General features: G+C 40.2%; 1 protein-coding gene across 1 annotated transcript in view; it reads left to right on the top strand.

Moving 5' to 3' along the window:
• GRM7 (glutamate metabotropic receptor 7) overlaps positions 1–20,514 on the top strand; it is a 567,524-nt gene that overhangs the window by 278,905 nt on the left and 268,105 nt on the right. The window contains exons 5-6 of the mRNA XM_027093810.1: positions 2,833–3,033; positions 13,108–13,247. Of these exons, the coding sequence (XP_026949611.1) occupies positions 2,833–3,033; positions 13,108–13,247 (341 nt within the window). The remainder of the gene's footprint in view (positions 1–2,832; positions 3,034–13,107; positions 13,248–20,514) is intronic.

Genomic DNA, 20,514 nt, shown 5'->3' with positions numbered 1-20,514 from the left:
AAAAATAAAATTATACAAGAAGAAAACACAGATGGAATATTCTGTAGCCTGGGGTGGGAGCATTTTTTCAAACCATGACTGAAAATCCAGAGCAATAAGAAGAAAATAAATTGATAATTTTTTGTAGGAAAACATCTTTTAATCTAATATAATTTTATTTGGAAAATACCTAAAGTGAGTAAAAGAAAAATAACAAACTAGGAAAAATATTTGCAACTTAATCTCAAAGACTTATTATGCTTAATTAATAAAAAGCTTTTAGAAGTAGAGAAGAAAATGACCAAATTTTTATAAAAGCAGTTTGCAGGAAAGAAATACAGTAGCTTTCAACTATATGCAAAGATGTTCAACCTCCCCTATAGTAAGAAAAATGCAAATAAAAATAGACCGTGGTAGCATTTCTCACCTAGCTGACTGACGGAAATCCAAGTTTGAGGACATACTTGGTTGTCAGAGTTGTTGGGAAATGAACACTCTCTCTCTTTGCTGGTGGGAGAACAAAATGGTACAAACCCATTAGAGGGGAATTGGCCAATATTTAGCAAAAACACATACAGATTGACTCTTGAACAAAGCAATCCCGTTTCTCAGAATAAATCACCAAAATATTCCGGTAAGAATTGAAAAAGACATATATGCCAAGGCTGCTCATTCCACTACATTTTTTGACTGTTGGTTAGACGTTTATTCTAAGAATGTTATTTGTGTATTATGGAATCAAGCAAATAAATAGTTAGAATGGTGTCATTAAGAACCAGGATTTTCCTCTTGAAAAAAAAAATGAGGTAGAGGAGTAGGAGTGTCGAGTTAAGTACAAGTCCTGTAGTCCAGAATTTGAATTCAGAGTAGCAGTATGGATTCATGATGGAGTTTATCTTTTTCAAAAAAGATTCCTGCTCCAGACACGCTGAAAAGGCCTAGACCCAATGAAGAGCGGTGAGCACCAGGTTGATTGGTACCTGAATGAGATACGTACAAAACAAAGAACTGTCTGCCATTTGAGATATTAATGTGTGCTCTGAAAAGGAAAAAATATGAATTCACGTAATTTGGGGAAATTCTGAACTTCCTTCTTGGAAATCATACTTTATGTTATATTAAATACTCTGAAACAGTCTCTCAGTAAAGAAACCTAATAACGTTTAATACGGTGGCTGTCGGGAACACTTCGTTTTGCAGGAGAAGGGACAGGGGTTGTAGGATCCCTACTGTTTCTTTCCTACACAAATGTGTCATAGAAAACAATCTGGGAAATATTGCTGCGAAAGTGAAATTCAATCCGTGGTTAATTATTTGTCATAGAGGGACAGGAGGTCTAAAGAGAGTTCCTGGTATTACCATGTACTTAACGGATGCCTAATTTAATACAAGTATTGTTCAGAATCTACCAGATATTAAATGCTGTGTTCAGTGCTGGGGATATAAGGAAAAAAAAAAAAAGAAAGAAAGAAAAGGAAAGTCTAGTAGAGGATTAAAATATAGTGATAATTTTATAATAAAGATTTGAAATGTTTTTTGAAAATCTTTAATTCTGATCAAGAAGCTAAGTGTAAGCAAACACTGGATTGTGCCATGGGGACAGAATTAAGTTATGATGGGCAAAAGCAAGGAGGGATATTTCTGGCAAAACAAGGGGAATGACCGAAGATAATTAACATTAGAGCTGATGATGTTTACGGGAAAAATAGCCATACTTGTCTGGAGCAAAAAATATATATGTTTTAAATTCTAGGAAAAGGGTGAGGTAGGGCCCATGAAGTGAGAGAAATGTTGGTTTGGGGTTCTGATAAACCTGGGCTGTCATCTGCTCTTCCTGTACATGACCTTCGGAAGGTGATTTAATTTCTGTAAGGCTCGGCTTTCCCATCTGTATAATGAGGACTAATAATATTTAACTGACAAAGTGAGGATGAAATAAAAATCCTGTATATAAGGCTTCCAAGACAGTGGAGGACACTTCATCGCTGCCGGTTCTCACTGTTGTTAGGCAGATAGGAACAAAATGATGAACACCCTCTGTTGTCAGGGGAAAGGCTTTGGATTTCATTCTGCGGGCAGTGGAGAACCACTGAAGAATTCTGAGCACGGGGGTGAGGTGATTAGCTCTGTGGTTTGGAAAAATGAACGTGGAGGAATCACTAGATGAAGAGAGACACCTAGCATTGTGTCCTGATGGGAGATGAGAAAAGCGTAAATAGGGCATTGGTAGTGTGGCCAAAACTGTACACTGTTTCAGGTGAGGTTTTGGCTCTTCATTAGATATATGTATGTGGGAGGGTGGAGTAAGAGACAGGAAAGGATGAAAAAATGACATCAGGGTTTCCAGCCTGAGCATCAGAGTTGCCAGTAATATGGACAATTGAGACAGGCAACCCAGGAAGTAGAGCAGGTGTATAGAAGAAGGTAATGAGTTCAGGGGTGGTATTTCATTAGTTTTGTCTCATTTTCTTTCGGCGTATCACCTTTCTAGCCTAAGTGAGCTTTGAAGATTTGCACGTGGCAGCCCAGCTTCTAATCACAGCAATCCCTTGGTTCTATGGGGCCACTATGTTTTGAATAGTGTGTTGGCTTATTACAAGGGCTTTTATTGTGATCCTTTGAAGTGCTGCTTCTGAAATGTATCTAATGCATCAGAAAGGTTAGTGTAATGTGCTCCAAAGTCAAATTCCAAAAACTATCAAAGCAACCGAACATGGTAGCCAAACATGGATTCGTGGCCTGCGTGACTGTACTCAAAGCATTGTTTTCTTTAAGCATATTTGAAAGTAAATGCAAATTGAGGCATTCTACTCAACACCAATGTTTGTGTGTGTTTCTTGTTTTAATGTGCAGGACAGGAGAGAATTGGAAAAGATTCCACCTATGAGCAGGAGGGTAAAGTTCAGTTCGTGATTGACGCAGTGTACGCAATGGCTCATGCCCTTCATCACATGAACAAGGATCTCTGTGCTGACTACCGGGGTGTCTGTCCAGAGATGGAGCAAGCTGGGGGCAAGAAGTTGTTGAAGTATATCCGCAATGTGAATTTCAATGGTGAGTCTCCATGTTTTCATTTTTCAGGCTGACACGGGGCCTTTATATTGTAGAAAAGAACATCTAGGGCTTCCCTGGTGGTGCAGTGGTTGAGAGTCCGCCTGCCGATGCAGGGGACACGGGTTCGTGCCCCAGTCCGGGAAGATCCCACATGCCGCTGAGCGGCTGGGCCCGTGAGCCATGGCCGCTGAGCCTGCGCGTCCGGAGCCTGTGCTCCGCAACAGGAGAGGCCACAGCAGTGAGGGGCCCGCATCCCGAAAAAAAAAAAAAAAAGAAAGAAAAGAACATCTAGAGGATGCCACACAACCCTAGTATGTCTAAAATACTATATATAAAAATGACAAGTGCTCATAACGACATTGAAGCACTGAAAGATAACAAGTTACAATACTTTCTGAATCCAAGAAGTCAAATTATGCCCAGTATGCTGTTAACGTCCTTGTATACATCAAAAGTCTAATATTCTGACATATGGTAAACGAGATAACCAGAATATCCAATGATGTAACTTTGGGTGATACAGAACTTGGTGATACCCAAGTCTTTTGGCAATACAGCAACCTATTCATACTCATCCAGTATATGTCCACACAGATATTTCAAAATTCCAGTTTCTTGGTCAAGTGATTTGTTTTGCTTGAGTTCATTAAAAATATTTAGATGTCTCAATTCCAGTCTCTTTTGGAATCCTAAGTGTTGACATTATGTGTTTCATAAGTTAAGTAGTCAGATTGCAATTTACTCTTGAGTATGTGAATTATAGCATTTCAAATGATTGAATCAATTATATGAATGAGTAGTGAGTGAGCAAATGAATAAATAAATTTGGGGGGGTTATGGTTTGCCCTCTTTTTCTTAAAATAGAAGGACTTTTTCCAAGTTTTTTCTTGGTGCATGTAAGCAGGAATGGGAGGGGTTAAGAGGAAAAGGAAGGGACGGTTGCTCTAGGTACTCAAGTTAATGCAAGTAATGGTTGTAATTTTCCACACCAACCACATGTCACATTACACATTTATTTCTCAAAGCATAAAACTTGGGCAGAAAGTAATTGGTTACCTAAAATAAATGGGTAGAGATGAGTGGGAAATACAACCGGAGATTTATTTTAGGAATTGGCTGACAGTGTTATAGAGACTGACATGCCCCATGATCTGCCATCTATAAGCTGGAGAATCATAGAAGCAGCGGTGTAATTCAGTCCACGTGTACAGGCCTTGGGATCAGAGGGTTGGTGGTGTAAGTCTCGATCTCTTTCTGAAAGCCAGGAGAAAATGGGTGTCTCTACTCAAGCAGAGAGAGTGAATTTGCCCTTCTTCTGCCTTTGGTTCTGTTCAGGCTTTCTAGGGCTTGGGTGATGCCTGCCCACATTGGGGAAGGTCACCTGCTTTATTCAGTTCAACGATTCAACAATTCTTTATTCAGTTCAACAGTTCTCTCAGGAACATACTCATACACACAGAAATAAAGTTTTGCCAGCTATCAGGGCATCCCTGGTCAAGCTGACACACAAAATTAACCATCCTGAATGTCAATTATTTCTCAATTAAAAAATAACCATTGCACGGGGTAATACAAAATTTAATACAGTAATAAACCTAACTAAATTACATATGAATAACATAACCACACTGAAGGGAGTGAGGAAGAAAGATAAAGAGTGCAAATAATTTTGGAAGACAGTATTTGACTATATACTATAAGACTGAAGACATGAATAGCTGTACAGAGATATTTCACAATCCCTAGGAAGTTAGTACCTTTTTTTCCCCACAATTCTGAAGATTATTTATGTCCATAAGAGGACTGAGATTTAATAAAAGATATTGTGGATAACGAGAGTCAGAGAAAGAAATTACTAATAAGGATGGGAGAAAGGTAAAATAAGACTTGTTCTGTTGGATTAGAACAGAAGATACAAGCATGGGCTCATGGCTTTTAATACACATGCAGATGGGGAGGTAGGGAGATGCATATGGGTATGTTTGTGTGTGTACAAACCTCTGCTGTTTAGTTCTGTCCACTGAGAGGGCCTAGGAGCCATGACAGCCTGGTAGAAATGACTGCACTCGCGCCCGCATGTTATTTATAAATTCCGTTCTCCAGTGAAAAGAACTAGGGCTCCCTAGTGAAACTCTCAATTCGGGCCAGAGCAGGGCAGGTAGAAGATGAATTTGAAACAATGTTGTGCCGCAAAGCAAGAAAGTGCTCAAAAACTGATGGGACCATGTGGAAGGGGCAAAGGAACCAACTTGAAGAAGATCCCACTGGCTAATTCTAGGCCAACGGTGGGTTAAGCTCATAGAATATAATAAATATCAATGAGTCCATACTAATAAATAAATAATTGACTTGGATACGTAAACGCAAGAGAAGGGACAGCACGATGGAATGGGGCAAAGATGGAAATACAAAACTCACCATTTTGCAAAGACCTCCGTAATAACTGTTTCAGGCAAGAATCATCAATGGATGCTAAAATTATTGGGCTTAAAAGCAGGATGAGAAATAAGATACTTGCATAGCCTCAAAGTGTCCTTCATTGTGGAACACATTAATTATAAAGGGGAAAAGAGCAGCTTTGAAGTGGAGAAACCTGGAAGACAGCACTTAACCAAGTTGTCAAGGTTAGTGTCACCAGCAATGAGACTTAACAACATCACATGCTACTAATTATTAGAGAAATGCAAATCAAAACTACAGTGAGGTACCACTTCACGCCAGTCAGAATGGCTGTTATCAAAAAGTCTACAAATAATAAACACTGGAGAGGGTGTGGAGGAAAGGGAACCCTCCTACACTGTTGTTAGGAATGCAAATTAGTGCAGCCACTATGGAGAACAGTATGGAGGTTCCTTAAAAAACTAAAAATAGAGCCACCATATCCCACTCCTGGGTGTATATCTGGAGAAAACCATAATTCAAAAAGATACATGCACCTCTATGTTCATAGCAGCACTATTTACAATAGCCAAGACATGGAAGTAACCTAAATGTCCATCGACAGATGAATGAATAAAGAAGATGTAGTTGGGAATTCCCTGGCAGTCCAGTGGTGAGGACTCCATGCTTCCACTTCACAGGGCATGGGTTCGATCCCTGGTCCGGGAACTAATATCCCACATGCCACTCAGTGCAGCCAAAAGAAAAAAAAGAAGACGACGATGATGATGTGGTATATGTATGTATACAATGGAATACATAAAAAATAATGAAATAATGCCATTTGCAGCAACATGGATGGATCTAGAGATTATCACAGTAAGTGAGATGAGCCAGACAAAGACAAATATCATATGATATCACTTATACGTGGAATCTTAAAAAATGATACGTATGAACTTACTTCCAGAACAGAACTTACAGACTTCGAAAACAGACTTACGGTTATCAAAAGGGAAAGGTGGTGGGGAGGGATAAATTAGGAATTTGGGAGAAACATATACGCACTACTATATATAAAATAGATAAACAACAAGGACGTACTGTATAGCACAGGGAATTTTACTCAATATTTTGTAATAACCTACATGGGAAAATAATCTGAAAAGTATTGTGTGTGTGTGTGTGTGTATGTGTGTGTGTATATATATATATATATATATATATATATATATATATATATATATATATATATATACTGAAAAGTGAGTCACTGAATCACTTTGCTGTATGCCTGAAACTAACAAATAGTAAATCAACTCTACTTCAATAAAACATCAATTAATTTAAAAAAAGATAACCCTGGGAAGGTTACAACATCACTTCTGAGGTCTTATTGCCAAAAATACATGACCTCCATCTAATGTTAACAAACACCAGTCATCCAAACTGAAGGTCATTTTACAAAATAACTGGCTAGTACTCTTCAAAAGTGTTGAGGTCATGAGAACGACCGATGGAGGAATTGTTCCAGACTAGAAGAAACTAAGGAGACATTACTATTAAATGCAATGTGGGAACATTGACTGATCTTAAACCAGAAAAAGGATACGAATGGGACAGTGGAGGAATTTTAATAACATTTGCGGATTAGTTTTAAATAGTATTACATCAATGTTAATTTCCTGGTTTAGATAATTATGTTATGGTTTAAAAAATCTTGCTTCTCTGCTTGTAAGTAATAATCCACTTAAACCCACAATATTGTATCAATCATTCAGGAGTTACCTAGTATCTGGGTGAAGAAGAACCATATCTGATTTTGGAACCAACAGTTTCCGAGTTAAGATGGAGACAAAAATGACTATAAATACAACCACAAAAATGGTTCGCCTACAAATTATCTTTTTTCATAGTTTCTTCCTTATCTTACAGAATCTCCTAAAATATATAACAAATTTTCCCAGAAAAAGCACACATAAATTTCATTACATATCCTGGGGTCAGTTTCTGGGCTTTGTATGCTGGTCCATAGATAAGCATCACATTTCTTTGGCCAGTAACAAAGAAGAGTCATTTTGAGAATATTTTTGGTGATTCTCATCTGATTCTTCTTCTATTTAACGCTTGCAGACTTTAGTTAAGACGGGCTTACCACTGATGAGCCAGAGATGCTGAGCTTCTGATTGGACACAGGCCCTACGTTTATCAAATGATTACTATGTGCCAGAAACTGTCCTAAGTACTTTTTGTGTATTGGCTTCTTTAATATTCATAATACTAAATGGCTTAGATACTGTTATTTTCCTTTTTTTTTTTAGCAGATAAACTGATTCACAGAGAACGTAAGAATCACGATGTCTAAAGCCACACAGTTATGTATTGATGATGCTGTAACTGGTACCTAGGGTACCCAACCCCATGGCCTGCTCTCTTGACTTTTATTAAGTGTCTGAGAGAAAGGGCTTATTACAACATTCCCGCTCTTCCATCTTGGAACACAGGCTCTGTGGGAGCTCACAGGCAGGGCCAGTCCGTTCCCTTGCTTTGTCATCATTGTAGTCATTCTCTGTTGTCAACATAATCTCCTTTTCCCTAAGGGTATTCTTTCTGCCATATGGACAGGCAGGCAGAAGACTCCCAGGGCCGTGTGACATTCATTAATGGTGGGACTCAACAGTTTTGTAAAGCAGAAAAAAAAAAAAAACTATGTTAGATTTAGTTAAGTGGCTTTCATGTCGCTTTAAGTGAGCAACAATTAGGGTGAAAAGAAGCTTGACATTTTTTTACTAATTCAGTTTCCTGACTTTTAGATAAAGGGATCACATTTTAGAGAGGAGAAAATATTTGTCCAACCACAGCTAGCAAATGACAGAGACAGACCTAGAACTCAAATTTCTTTCTAGTCCATTGTGAAAACTGTAGCCTCTCTCTTCTGCATGTTTTAGAAAAATCTTGATGTTTCTTGGTCTCAGTAAGCTTAATCGTGCTCTTCTGTTACTTCAGTACAGAGTTTTCCATACCCCTGGGAGTTCTGTTCCAGACCAGTAGAGTACAGTTTAATAACTCCGACCTTCACATTTATGAAAGCGTCAATTTAGGAAGTGATAATAGAATGCTCTAAAAGTATTGCTACATATTCAGCAATCACTTAACCTCCCCTTGTGCACCAACAGAAAAGGTGGCTAATTATGTCATCCCAAATGAATGCAATGTCCTGAGCCTAAATTTGAGTTATCTTGATGTTGGATGTTGGCCCATCCAACCAGATGTCAGTATTTGTCAATTTAACAAATTTGTTGTCTTGGATACACAACCTTAGAGAATTGTTATATAGTGAAGTCTTTCATGTGAAGCCTGTCTGTACCTAGATTTACTCCTTTCCAGAAAACAAATTGGGTTGGGGTATATTTTATAAAGATGGCATATCTCATGTGGTCTTCTTGAAACATGAAGTTAGCTTTTCTTCAGCGAGGATGAGATCTGTATTCCCTCCCCTTGAGTCTGAGTGAACCTATGGCTAATACAGAAGTGGCACTATGTGACTTCTATGGTACAAAATGCCATCGGGCTTCTGCATGGTTCTCTTGTGACTTCTGTATTACGAACACAGCTGCCATGTTAGGAGGAAGCCAAGGGTCAGGCTGCACGTGGGTGCTCCAGCCATAGCCCCAGCTGATGTGAGTGGACCAGAGACACACTGTTTCTGCCAAGCCCTGCCCAAATTACAAAATACAGATTGTCATTTTTTTTTTGAGTGCCACGTTTTAGGATAGTTGGTTGAGCAGCAAAAGGTAACTGGAACATGAATCAAGGTAGCCTTTCTGGAATCTGTGTATGGGGTGGTAAGAAGAGAAGAGAAAACCTGTCAGGTCAGTACTTGGATTCTGAAGACTGTTTTGTCATCGGAGCATCGTATATCTCCAGTCCTTCTTGATCCAGGAAAAAAAAAAAGGAATTTCACTCAGATGCTCTCATCTGGGAAGGAGATTTCCTACCTGAGTGCATTCTCTCAACCGTTCTCTCCTCTGAGTATCCCATCTGGTCAAGTGGCCCTGTTGCCTTTACTTTAGGACACTTGTGTTCTGGCCCTGATACATTGTGGAGGTTCCAGCAGAGGATCGCTTCTCCTTTGATAACTTATTTATTTTCTCTGGATTTGTTTGGTCCTTATTATTATCATTATTTTTTTTGATATAGAGTTCATTGAACACAATCCCTCTTTTTCTCTTTCAAGAAGTTCAGGGGTGGGGCTTCCCTGGTGGCGCAGTGGTTGAGAGTCCACCTGCCGATGCAGGGGACGCGGGTTCGTGCCCCGGTCCGGGAGGATCCCACATGCCGCAGAGCGGCTGGGTCCGTGAGCCATGGCCAATGAGCCTGCGCGTCCAGAGCCTGTGCTCCGCAGCGGGAGAGGCCACAACAGTGAGAGGCCCGCGTACCGCAAAAAAAAAAAAAAAAAAAAAGAAGTTCAGGGGTGATGTTGAAAAGGAGTTGTGTGGGGAAAAAACAAAACTGCCTGAAAAATGCCAGTTGCGTTGTAGAATCCATCAAAAAGGTCAGAGCCACACCCTACATTGTTACACATCACTTAGGTAATGTATTCAGCTCTTCTGCCTTATTTTTTCTAAGCATGAACTTTAATGAGAATGGAAAGGGCAACACAAGAATCATTTCTCCTCACAAGGATTGTAAGGAGGGAGGGAGAGAGAGAGATGAGGCAGTGTGTACCTTTCTGGTGAATATTTACCTGGGGGGCTGAGGTCCTTTGGAGCCCCAGGCCTCTGATATTCTTCCTCCTCTCAAAGACTCTGAAAAGCTCACGTCCTATTACTTAATGACTAGAAGCTGTAGAATTATAGCAAAGCACAACAAGAATCCTAGTATCCAATGTGAAAGAGAGGTATCTGAATATTAATGTCTTCCTGAAAAATAATAAGAAACATTTCTGTTGATTCCTCTACAGAGAGGGCTTAAAGGGGTGTCTTTGTGGACCATGGGGTTAGTGTCTAGGAGAAACAGAGAAGAAACAAATTGAAATGGTGACCTTGGCCACAGACAGATTCAGCCACAAATTCAAGTTCAGCGTTGCTCATGGATGAATGCCCATTCCCAGAGTGGATTCTAGCCTGCTGTTTGGAAAATTTTTAAAATGTTGACACCAAGGGAGAAATTTAAATACCAGTTAGGAGAGACTCCTTTGATGCATTGGAAAACATCATTGGTCTGGGAGTCTGACGGCATGCGTCAGGGTCTGGTCCTGAGATATTAGCAAAGAAAACAATAATAAAAATGAAAACTATATAAAAAAAAATTATGGCCATCCATTGAGCATTTATTATGTAAAAGGCATGGGACTAAGCACCTTGTGTACATTGTTACATTTAATTCTTACCCTATGACAATGGTATTAGTGACACTCAGAAGTAGAGGGAGACTGAATAATTTGATACAGATCACACATGTAGGAAGTGGTAAACCTGGAATTTAAACCCTTTCTAGGGGATTCCAGAACCAGTTATTGTGCACTATTCACATTTAATGAGCGGAGTGGGCCTGAGGCAAATGATTGCCCTCTCTGAACCTAAGTATACTTCCTCACCTGTGAAATTAGGAAGCTCATTGCTCTGTGTCCTCCAGGTTTGCATTAGTTTCCTATTGCTGCCATTAAAAGGTTACCATATATTTGCTAGCTTAAATAACACACATTTATTGTCTTCTAGCTCTGTAGTTTGGAAGTCTGATACAGGTCTCTCTGAGCTTTAGTTGAGGTGAAGGCAGGGCTGGTTCCTTTTAGGGGCTCTGGGGGAGTATCTGCTCCCCTGCTTTTTCTAGCTTTTAAAGGCCACCTGCACTTCCGGGGCTCAGGACCCCTCCCTTGCATCACCCTAGCCTCTTGTTTTCAGCCTCACATCTTCTCCTTCCTCCTTTGACTCCTGCTGCCTCTTGTAAGGGCCATTGTGATTATACTGGGCCCACCTACCTTATCCAGGATAATCTCTCCCATCTCATGACCCTTCATTTAATCATACCTGCAAAATCTCTTTGCCAAGTGTGATGACATTCATAGGTTCTGGGGGTTAGGACTTAGACCTACCTGGGGAACCATTTTGCAACCTACCACAAGCTCTGATTTTTTTTTTTTTTTAAATAGGCAGAAGTGTCATAAAAGTCTGTGCCTGACACTTGTAAGATAGTGTGGAGTTTTTTTTAGCTGCCCCTGTATCCTGCCTACATGCTGGACCCTCTCTTCCGGCAGGGGTAACTTTCAACCCAGGATTGCAACTTCATATGCCTCTTGTCACCCAATATATTGTCCCTCTTTCGGGCCCCTTTTTTTTTAACTTCATTCTTGTGTTGAGTGATCGTTTGTGTGGGATCACTCTCAGTGTCATGCCTGCTTCCTTAGTGTAGACACCCTTTTCTACTGTTGCAAGCGTTCTCTCTCCTGTCCAGTTAACACGCCTTAGTTCTTCTTTCATCCATATCATCAATGCAAATACTACATTGGCCCAAATTCTGCAGAAGCTAATGACTGCTAGCCAGATGCAGAGTTCTGCCACCATCAGAAGCTGACATTTTTAATAAGAATTATCAAAAGTGCTTCATGCTCATTACCTAAGACTTACCCCATCCCTCCCCTAAAAACAGCAAAATGGTCTTCTCTTCTCATGATTCTGTTTCAGCCTGTAATTGATCTGTAAACTTCCTTGTAAATGACAGGAAATACACTGTTTTCTGCTGGGAATATTGATCTAGTATTGACTTATAGGAAGAGCAGACAGTAGTCACATATGCTGAAGCCAGTGGTATTTTTCCTGTTTCTTAAAGATCAACAGAGAAATACCACTCAGTGAAAAACTTTTGGTGATTCTTTTGTAACTGCTGTATTGCTGAAAGTAAACAAAACTCACATCTGCCATTCTTTGTATATGGTTTGCCACTTGTTCCACACGATTAAGGTTAAGAGACTTTTCACTCATATCCAACTTTGAATTATATATTTTCTTCAAAACATGCATTCGTCTTTTTAAATTGACTTCAGTGTCTAATTGTGCCAAAACATTGGTTTTATCTTAAGATAGACATTTTAAATAAGACCCAAATAGAAAATTGAGCAAGAATCCGTTGTTATGAAGCATTCACCAGGCGAACTGCTAAGCATTTAAGACTGGTTATCGTTTAAAGCAAATTAGAAATAATCAGCCAGAAATATTTTTTAAATGCAATGAGTATTCAACTATGTATGTAAGTGAACTTTTGAGCTTGTTTATTGATTCTCTTGTAGTTCATCTTTTAAATGTATTTATTATTTCTTGAAATGATTCTTTATTGACCACAATTTAGTGATTGATGGACACTAAAATAATAATAACAACAACAAAGCTTAATATTTTCTCTTGAAAATAGCGCATTTGATTGTTATTCCTTAAAAGAGAGGACAAAGTAGAATAAAATATTTTAAGATATTAAAAAATTGAGCTGTTCAAAGGGGGAAACAGGTTGTCTTCCCACTTTCCATAATTAGCATTCACAGACCATCATGAATGGTGGGGGCATCTTGGTGGAACCTATTAAACAGCAAGGCTACCTCCTAGCTACCTTGCTCATCACCAGGTCTCCAGACCATTACCCGGGAAGCAAGAGATAGAAGGAAACTCGTTTAACTCTAAAATCTGTCTTTGTCTTGTCTTCCAGGCAGCGCAGGCACCCCAGTCATGTTTAACAAGAATGGGGACGCCCCTGGGCGTTACGACATCTTCCAGTACCAGACCACAAACACCAGCAACCCTGGTTACCGCCTGATCGGACAGTGGACAGATGAACTGCAGCTCAATGTGAGTTTTGCTTGTTCCTCTTCCTTTGCTTTTGTGATGAATGAACAGGCTTGTAATATGCTCCCTGAGGCAGACGTTTCTTGTCTGTACGTTTGTGAGCATCCGCAAGTGAACATTCAACTTGTTACGGGCATCAGCAGGGACTGATGACCAATAATAATGCAGCAATGGTAGCAGTGATGATGGCGCGGATAGGAAATGTGTGTGGAATTCATGCCTGACGTTATACTCGGCAACTGTGTGAATCATCTCGTTTAATCTGAGGCTCTGATTGCTTTACAGACAAGTTACCAGCTCATACCTTAATACTTTGAGGAGATCTTAATCTTGGTCAAATTATCTTTCCCTTCTGTCCTTCCTTCCTTCCTTATTTGCTGGTGTTTTTTTGGTTTTGTTTTGTTTTTTGTTTTTTTTTACTGAGTCACTTTGGCTTATACTGAGAATCTCTGGGTAACATCAGTGTTAATTTCCATAACCACTCTTTCTTTCTGTAAAGTATGACCTTGAGTGAGCAAGCACTTCCTTGTGCAAGGTTATATCAAAGTTCAGTAGTCAGAGCCCATTAGGAAGTCATCTGTAGTCAAACACAGTTAGGTTTCTTTAACTCGCTGCATGAAAAACAAGCGCCTGCCACCAAAGCTTCTTCAGGATGTAGGAGTTCAGATGGGATTCACTGTAGAGTTTGGGCTGAGTTGGGTGTTTCTAAGAAGGTTTCAGGAAGCAGGGATCAGTTTGGGGTTAGGTCATCTTAGGTGGTAGAGACAATTTGATAACTCAGTGTCTTGGTGATTTTGATCTAGGAGGTGGGACGACAAGAGCTGGGCAAGAATTGTCACTAACAAAAAAACAGTAGACACTTATGTGAACTGGAAAAGGGAGGTGTTGAGTTATTTCTGTGGTTGCAGAGCATCCTTGTTTCTGTCTAATTTCACACATGATGGCAGTGACCTTGTTTTGTCTCGTTGCACCATCATAATGGAGTGGCCTTGTGTGATTAGCATTTACATCCCCCTGAAGTGGTTCTGTTTGGAATATGCCTGCCTAGGTGTTAGCTGACAGCTTTCCAACCACCTTTTTTTTTTTTTCACTTTTTTAATATTTCGGGTTCAACATTCAATAATGTGCTTCTAATAATACTTACAATGCCCTGTTTGAAATTAATGGTTAGTTTAAATGAATATACCCAGTCTTCCCAGGGAATAAAGAACACACGGGCTAGGGTCCCTCCACCCTGGCTGGGCCCAGCACAGCTGGAGCTCAGCACACCATGCATCCCCTGCTTGTCTTCCCCTCCTGGGAGGGAACTTAAATAGGCCAGGCCTGAGCCTGGTGGCTGAGGTCCTGGAGCCCGGGGGTGATGGCAGAAGTCAGAGCAGTAGGCGTGCAGCAGGAGCTCTTCTGCTGAGATGTGCTGGACCATTTACACTTCAAGAAGTTCTACAGCAGGTCCTTTGATGTGGCATCAAGCTTGAGTATGACATTCACCAGGGATATTGTGGACAGGCATATTGGGTAAGGCTTATAAATCAGGTAGGGCTTGCCAAGGTCCACAGATCTACTTTGAAATAGTAATATACACAAACACGATTTTCTTGTGTCCAGCAGGGCCCTGCATTATTATGTGTTCTCCAGAGAAACAGAACCAATAAGATAGCTAGCTAGCTAGCTAGATAGATTGATTATAAGAAATTGGCTCACAATTCTTATGAAGGCTGAGAAGTTCCAAGATCTGCACTTGGCAAGCTGGAGACCCAGGAGAGTTAATGGCTCGAGTCTGAGTGTGAAGGCAGCAGAAGACCGATGTCCCAGCTCAAAGATAGGCAGAGAGAAAGAGGATTCTCTCATATTCAGACTTTAATTCTGCTCAGCCCCTCAGGTTATCTGAGGCACACATACACTGGTGAGCAACTGCTTTACTCGGTCACCAAGTCAAATGTGTATCTCATCCAGAAACTCCCTCACAGACAGACCCTGTATAACGTATAACCAAATACTGGGGCACCCCCGTGGCCTCAACAAGTTGACACATACAAAGAAGCATCACAGGCCCTATCCCAGAAAAGTCCTTCTAATGTCTCTTCCAAACCTGGAAATTATGCCATTAGCCTTTATTGGTGTACACCTTAGGAGGCACTTTGGAAATGATTGAGATCAGGGCTTTTTGAGAGTAGAATGCAAAATTGATGTCTTGGGGGCAGTAGAGCTTGGGTCATGATTTTTAGAAGGAAGGATTGTGCATAAAGGGGGGATTGATGAAGCCATGACAGGATGTTTACCTCCTTTGTACGTTGTCCTGCGTGGCTCTGCTTGTATCTGTATCACCATCCCAGTGAGCTGACAGGAAGATTATTCTGTTTGGTTTGTATTTTAAGCTTTATACGAATTGTATCTTATTAGCCATTCAACAAGCAGGGTTTTTTGTTTGTTTGAAAGCACCTGTCATGTGATAAGCATTGTGGGAGGCAGTATGTACACAGTGGAAATCGAAATAAACATGGTCCCTGTTTGCACATAATTGAACATCTAGGGCAGAGTTACATGGTAAACAAGGGATATTTGTGTGAAAATTCCCAAGTGTGGTAAGAGGCAGGGTGGGAGAAGGAATAATGGAGGTGGAGAGGGGCCTATTGGATGAAGAGCAGATGATGGGGGAAGAAAGAGTGATCCACGGAGCAGGTCAGCAGGCGGACACTCCATGGTATAGCTAAGGGAGGGGACGGGGAGAAGTTAGGGCAGTAGGTAGGAGCCGGAGCAGGCAGTCCCTTGCAGGCCATGGTAAATATTTCTAAAATTTTATTCTGAGTGCGTTTCAAAGCCATAGAGAAGTATTAAGCAAGGGAGTGACTGGATCAGAATTAGGAATAAAAATGATTTTGTCTACTGAGAAGGTAATATAGCAAAGGGCAAGCATGGGAGTGGAAAGACCAATTAAGAGTGCACTGCAGTTGTCGAGCTGAAATAGAATGGCTTAGTGAAGGGGTTCTCAAACTTCAGTGTGCAACATAACCACCTGGAAGGCTTGTAAAAACACATATTGCTGGGCCCACCCCCAGAGTTTCTGATTCAGAACATCTGGGAGTGGAAGGAGGCCCAAATATGTGCCTTTCAAAGGAGTCCCTGTGTTATGCTGATGGTATTTACTTTGAGAACCACTAGCTTAGAGAGTGTGGTAATGGTGGAGATGTAATGAAATGAGTGGAAACACACACACACACACATATATATATGTATATATGTATATGTACATCTGTCATTACATATATATCTTATAGGAAGAATAACATAATTTAGTGATGGGTTCAGTACTGGGATTAAGGGGAAAATAATACTGGGTTTGAAGGAAAAATAAGAGTGAATCCCACGTGTATAGCTTGAGGCCGTTTGGATGCTATAACAAGAGATTAGGGAGACTCCTGGGAATGGGAGGAGAAAAATTGAGAATCCCAGTTGAGTCTTCCCAAATATATGAAAGCCTAAATGAAACGGATATAAATCTGAAGCTCAGAAAAGAGTTTCGGGTCATAGTTATAAAAAAAAAAAATGTAACTTGTTAATCTATAACGGGCCTTGAAATGCTTAGAGAAAGAGAGAGAAACTGTAATAGCAGAGAACCCAAGGCCTTGAAAAACCTCATAGAAAATGACACAGTGCCAGTCTAACTACTCTAAATAGCACCGAATTTAAAAGATCCTGTTTCATTTGCCTGGCAAGTTGGGCCGACCATAAATACTTGGGACTTTTGTTTTTGTTTACGGAAGCTAGACCAGAGATGTAAGCTTGACTTAGCAGTAAACAGGAACATTTCTGATTCTACTTTGTCATGCTGAGAGTGGTACGGCAGGAAGAGCAGACAGGACCACGAATCCTCAGCTGAACCCAGTAATTGATGCTCAGGATAGCATGCACCTTAAAGGTACAAATGGCTGAGCCAGGAACAGGGACAATTTTAGACCCGTGAAGGGCTGGGTCAATTCAGAGGGTGGCCACTGTGGTAAGTGGCCTTGGGAAGAGGTTACCATGTTAATGCCTTTTATGGGCTCCTTACGATACTGTAAAGTCCAATTTGAATCACTAAGAGAAGACTAAAATGGAGGTGAATGCAATGCTCAGAGGGCACTCCACCCTTCTCACTGAAGACCCGGGCTATAGCCCATAGCCTGTCCAGTGACTGGTATCCTGTCCCTCCAGCATCACTGTGCTCAAGATATTACTTTTGCTCTAATTATTCTGATTCACTTAAAAGTTCTGTGAGAGTGAATTTGGGGCAAACTTAGTTTTGTAGGTTTGCTTTCTCCTAGTCAATGAAATAAAACAAAGTATGTCAAGTGACAGCTGTACTTCTCATTTACAGACTTGGGGGTACTCTTTCAATCCCCAGTTAGATCATCTCTAGCAAATGGGATTTCCTGGAGAGCTTTCTCTGTGGTCAGTAATTGCAAGTGAGTTTCTTAGCTAAGAAGTCAAGGTTTTAGAGTCTTATAATCCCAGGGCTATAGACCAGACTGCTTGCCATTCTGTACCCAATCCTCTGGAATTTAGATGCCTAGGAGTGCACTGTCTGTTACAGAATGCACCCTGAGCCCTCACTGGCGGAGTAATAGCTGTAGGCCCTGTCTCCTCTCAGGCTAACACATGACCACGTGGTTTGCTACTACAATATTTCTGCACCAACAAGAATTCATCAGAAGGAAATCCTTAAGAGCAAAGCCATTCACTCTCCCACTTAACCACCCCTACAGAAAGAACCCTGATTTATTCTCTCAGGTTTGTACAGTATGATGCAGAGATTCCAGAAAACATTTTTCCCGGCAGGGAAGCAGGCAAAGGAATAATGCAACCCTATCTATTGCTCGTCTGCAGGGTGTCAGAAAGGATGGAGCTCCTGGAGATGCTGGGAGAAACGAGGGGCACATCCCTGCCCTTGGAGTTTCCAGAATAGGATCAGGGCTCTGTAATTGATAAATGGCATTTACAGCATTTAGATAGGTTCTGATTTAAGGCACTGACTTACATTTGAACTGGAATTTGAAGGATAAGTAGTAGTTCCCAAGATGGAGAAGAGAAAAAAAATATTTTAAAATGAATAATGCAGTCCTGTTTAAAAATTGGGATGGGGACTATTTTGGGAAAAACAAGAAATGAAACATAGATAGTTTAAAAAATTATAAATTTATAATGTGAATAAACTCTACATCTGTTTTGCATATTAGAAACGGGTGACTTCTGTCATCTTTCAGTTATTTGCAATTAGTAGGAAATTTAGATACGCTTAAAATGTTCTTTTTTCAAATAACTGATGTTCTTTAAAATCCCAAATTGTTGATTAAAGTTAAAAAAAAAAAAAAAAAACCTACTCTTAATGGGCAGCTTCCTACAGTGAACTGCACACTCTCTTAAGTGGAAGGTTGAATAAATATCACTTACCCTTTATTGGCACCTCTGTCATCTGCCCGTATGTAGGCTAGTCCAACTTTGTGATCTTCTGAGGTGTGGGGGGCTTTATAAGTGATTTGTTCCCTGTTGAACTGACTTTCTACCTAGGGACTGAAAACTCCTAAAAGAATTTATGTTTTAATTATTGTTTCATGTACCTACTAGAACTAATATCTGGAACATAGCAGCCATTTGGGCTTGTTGTTGTTGTTAATATATAAAGACATGTAAAATTAGCATGAACTCTTTTTAATGGTAGACATTTTCTACAGAAAGCAGCCACAGCACACTTCTTCCCTCTGGGAAGAGCGCCAAGCTTCTTTTAGCCATGTGGTCTGCCCGGCGTAGTTCCCAAGTCCAGGGGCCACACCTGATTTAGCCTAAGCCAATCACCGTGGCCATAGTGATGATGGGCAGTAAACTGTCCAATCAGGATGAACCACTGGAAATCTGCCAGCCAATCCAACACCTCCTATTGGAGGTGGGTGTGGCCCTCAGGAGCCCCAGGGAGCCATTTGGAGGCCACAGAGCCAGGAGCTCCAGGGAAAATGAGGCAAAGCTTAGGGAAACTAGGTGGAGGTGACATCCTTTGAGCTAGGAAACCTTTACTGGAAGCCATTTATAGCCCCTCTGGATTGTTCCCTTATCAATGAATGAAGGCGACTTTTAAGTGTGGTAACTTTGCTATCTACTATCTCATTCACTACAGCAATCCAAAATGAAAAAACAAATTGTTTTAATGTGCCCAAATTGGGGGAAATAAAATGTCAGCCTACCCTCAATAAGCAGAATTTTCTCAGATTTCATTAAACTGAGGTGATAAAAAATTAATTTTAAGAGTTGTGATTTTGTTAAATATTGAATCTTTCACCCCGGTTAGAATTTAGGCTTTCACGGGCGTTTAAAGACATAAAAAGTACGGTTGATTGCAGCAATTACTGTTTAATCCAATTATCTCTCCCCAAATCAAGATTTATTTACCATGCCCATAAAACTACTAATCACTCTATTGTTTCATAATTGCAACAGTAAAAATGTTTTAGAAGTCTAATCACACTCCTAATTTTCAATGCACTGCGTGAGATGTGGGGTAATGGATAGCCATAATCAATGTTGACAAAGAGAAAAATACGTAAGTTGTCAAAATCTAGTGCTTCTTTCAGCTTCAGTGTGAAGGCTTCTTTTACGGAATCACCTTATTGTTCATCATAATGAATGGCTCATATCTTATAATTTATAGTTTTGTTATCAGTGTTTAGGGCTACAGGTTTGCAGCTAACGTGATTAAATGGATCTGAGTCTCAGCTCTGCCACTTACTAGCTGTAAAGCAGGATTACAATAGTACCAATTTCATAAGGTTATTGTTAGAATTAAATGTAGTACTGTATGTAGCATACTTAAAACAGTGCCTGGCACATAGTAAATATTCAACAAATGTTAGCTACAACAGCAACTGTAATAATAATTTAATATCCTTAGTTTATCGCCTCATCCGTAACTGTTGAAAATGTCAGTTTCTAGCACTCAGCTGTACTTTTTTCTTCTTTATACCGCAGCACCTAGCGTAATACTTAGCATGTAAAAATGGCTTGTTTTATATTAAATAGATGAGTAGATAAGCAAACAGTTGAATTATGTTATAAATTACTTAGGGCTGGGCTTGTCAGTTTTGACTTGTCAGAATTCCCAGTGCTTGTTGCATGAATGGATGAGAAGACGTATCCAGAATTCTACTGCAGTCAGCAATTCCATGTGATCCAGGGATCCGTTCAAGACCTTGGTTTACCAGACAAGTTTCTTAAGCATTTTACAAGTGGTCTGAAAGCTGGCTCA

Source organism: Aethalodelphis obliquidens, unplaced genomic scaffold (genome assembly GCF_003676395.1).
Source record: "Aethalodelphis obliquidens isolate GAN/ISIS:26980383/991018 unplaced genomic scaffold, ASM367639v1 scaffold86, whole genome shotgun sequence".
NCBI classification, from domain to species: domain Eukaryota; kingdom Metazoa; phylum Chordata; class Mammalia; order Artiodactyla; family Delphinidae; genus Aethalodelphis; species Aethalodelphis obliquidens.
The sequence above is the reverse complement of the archived record's forward strand: the minus strand, read 5'-3'. Positions and strand labels throughout refer to the sequence as shown.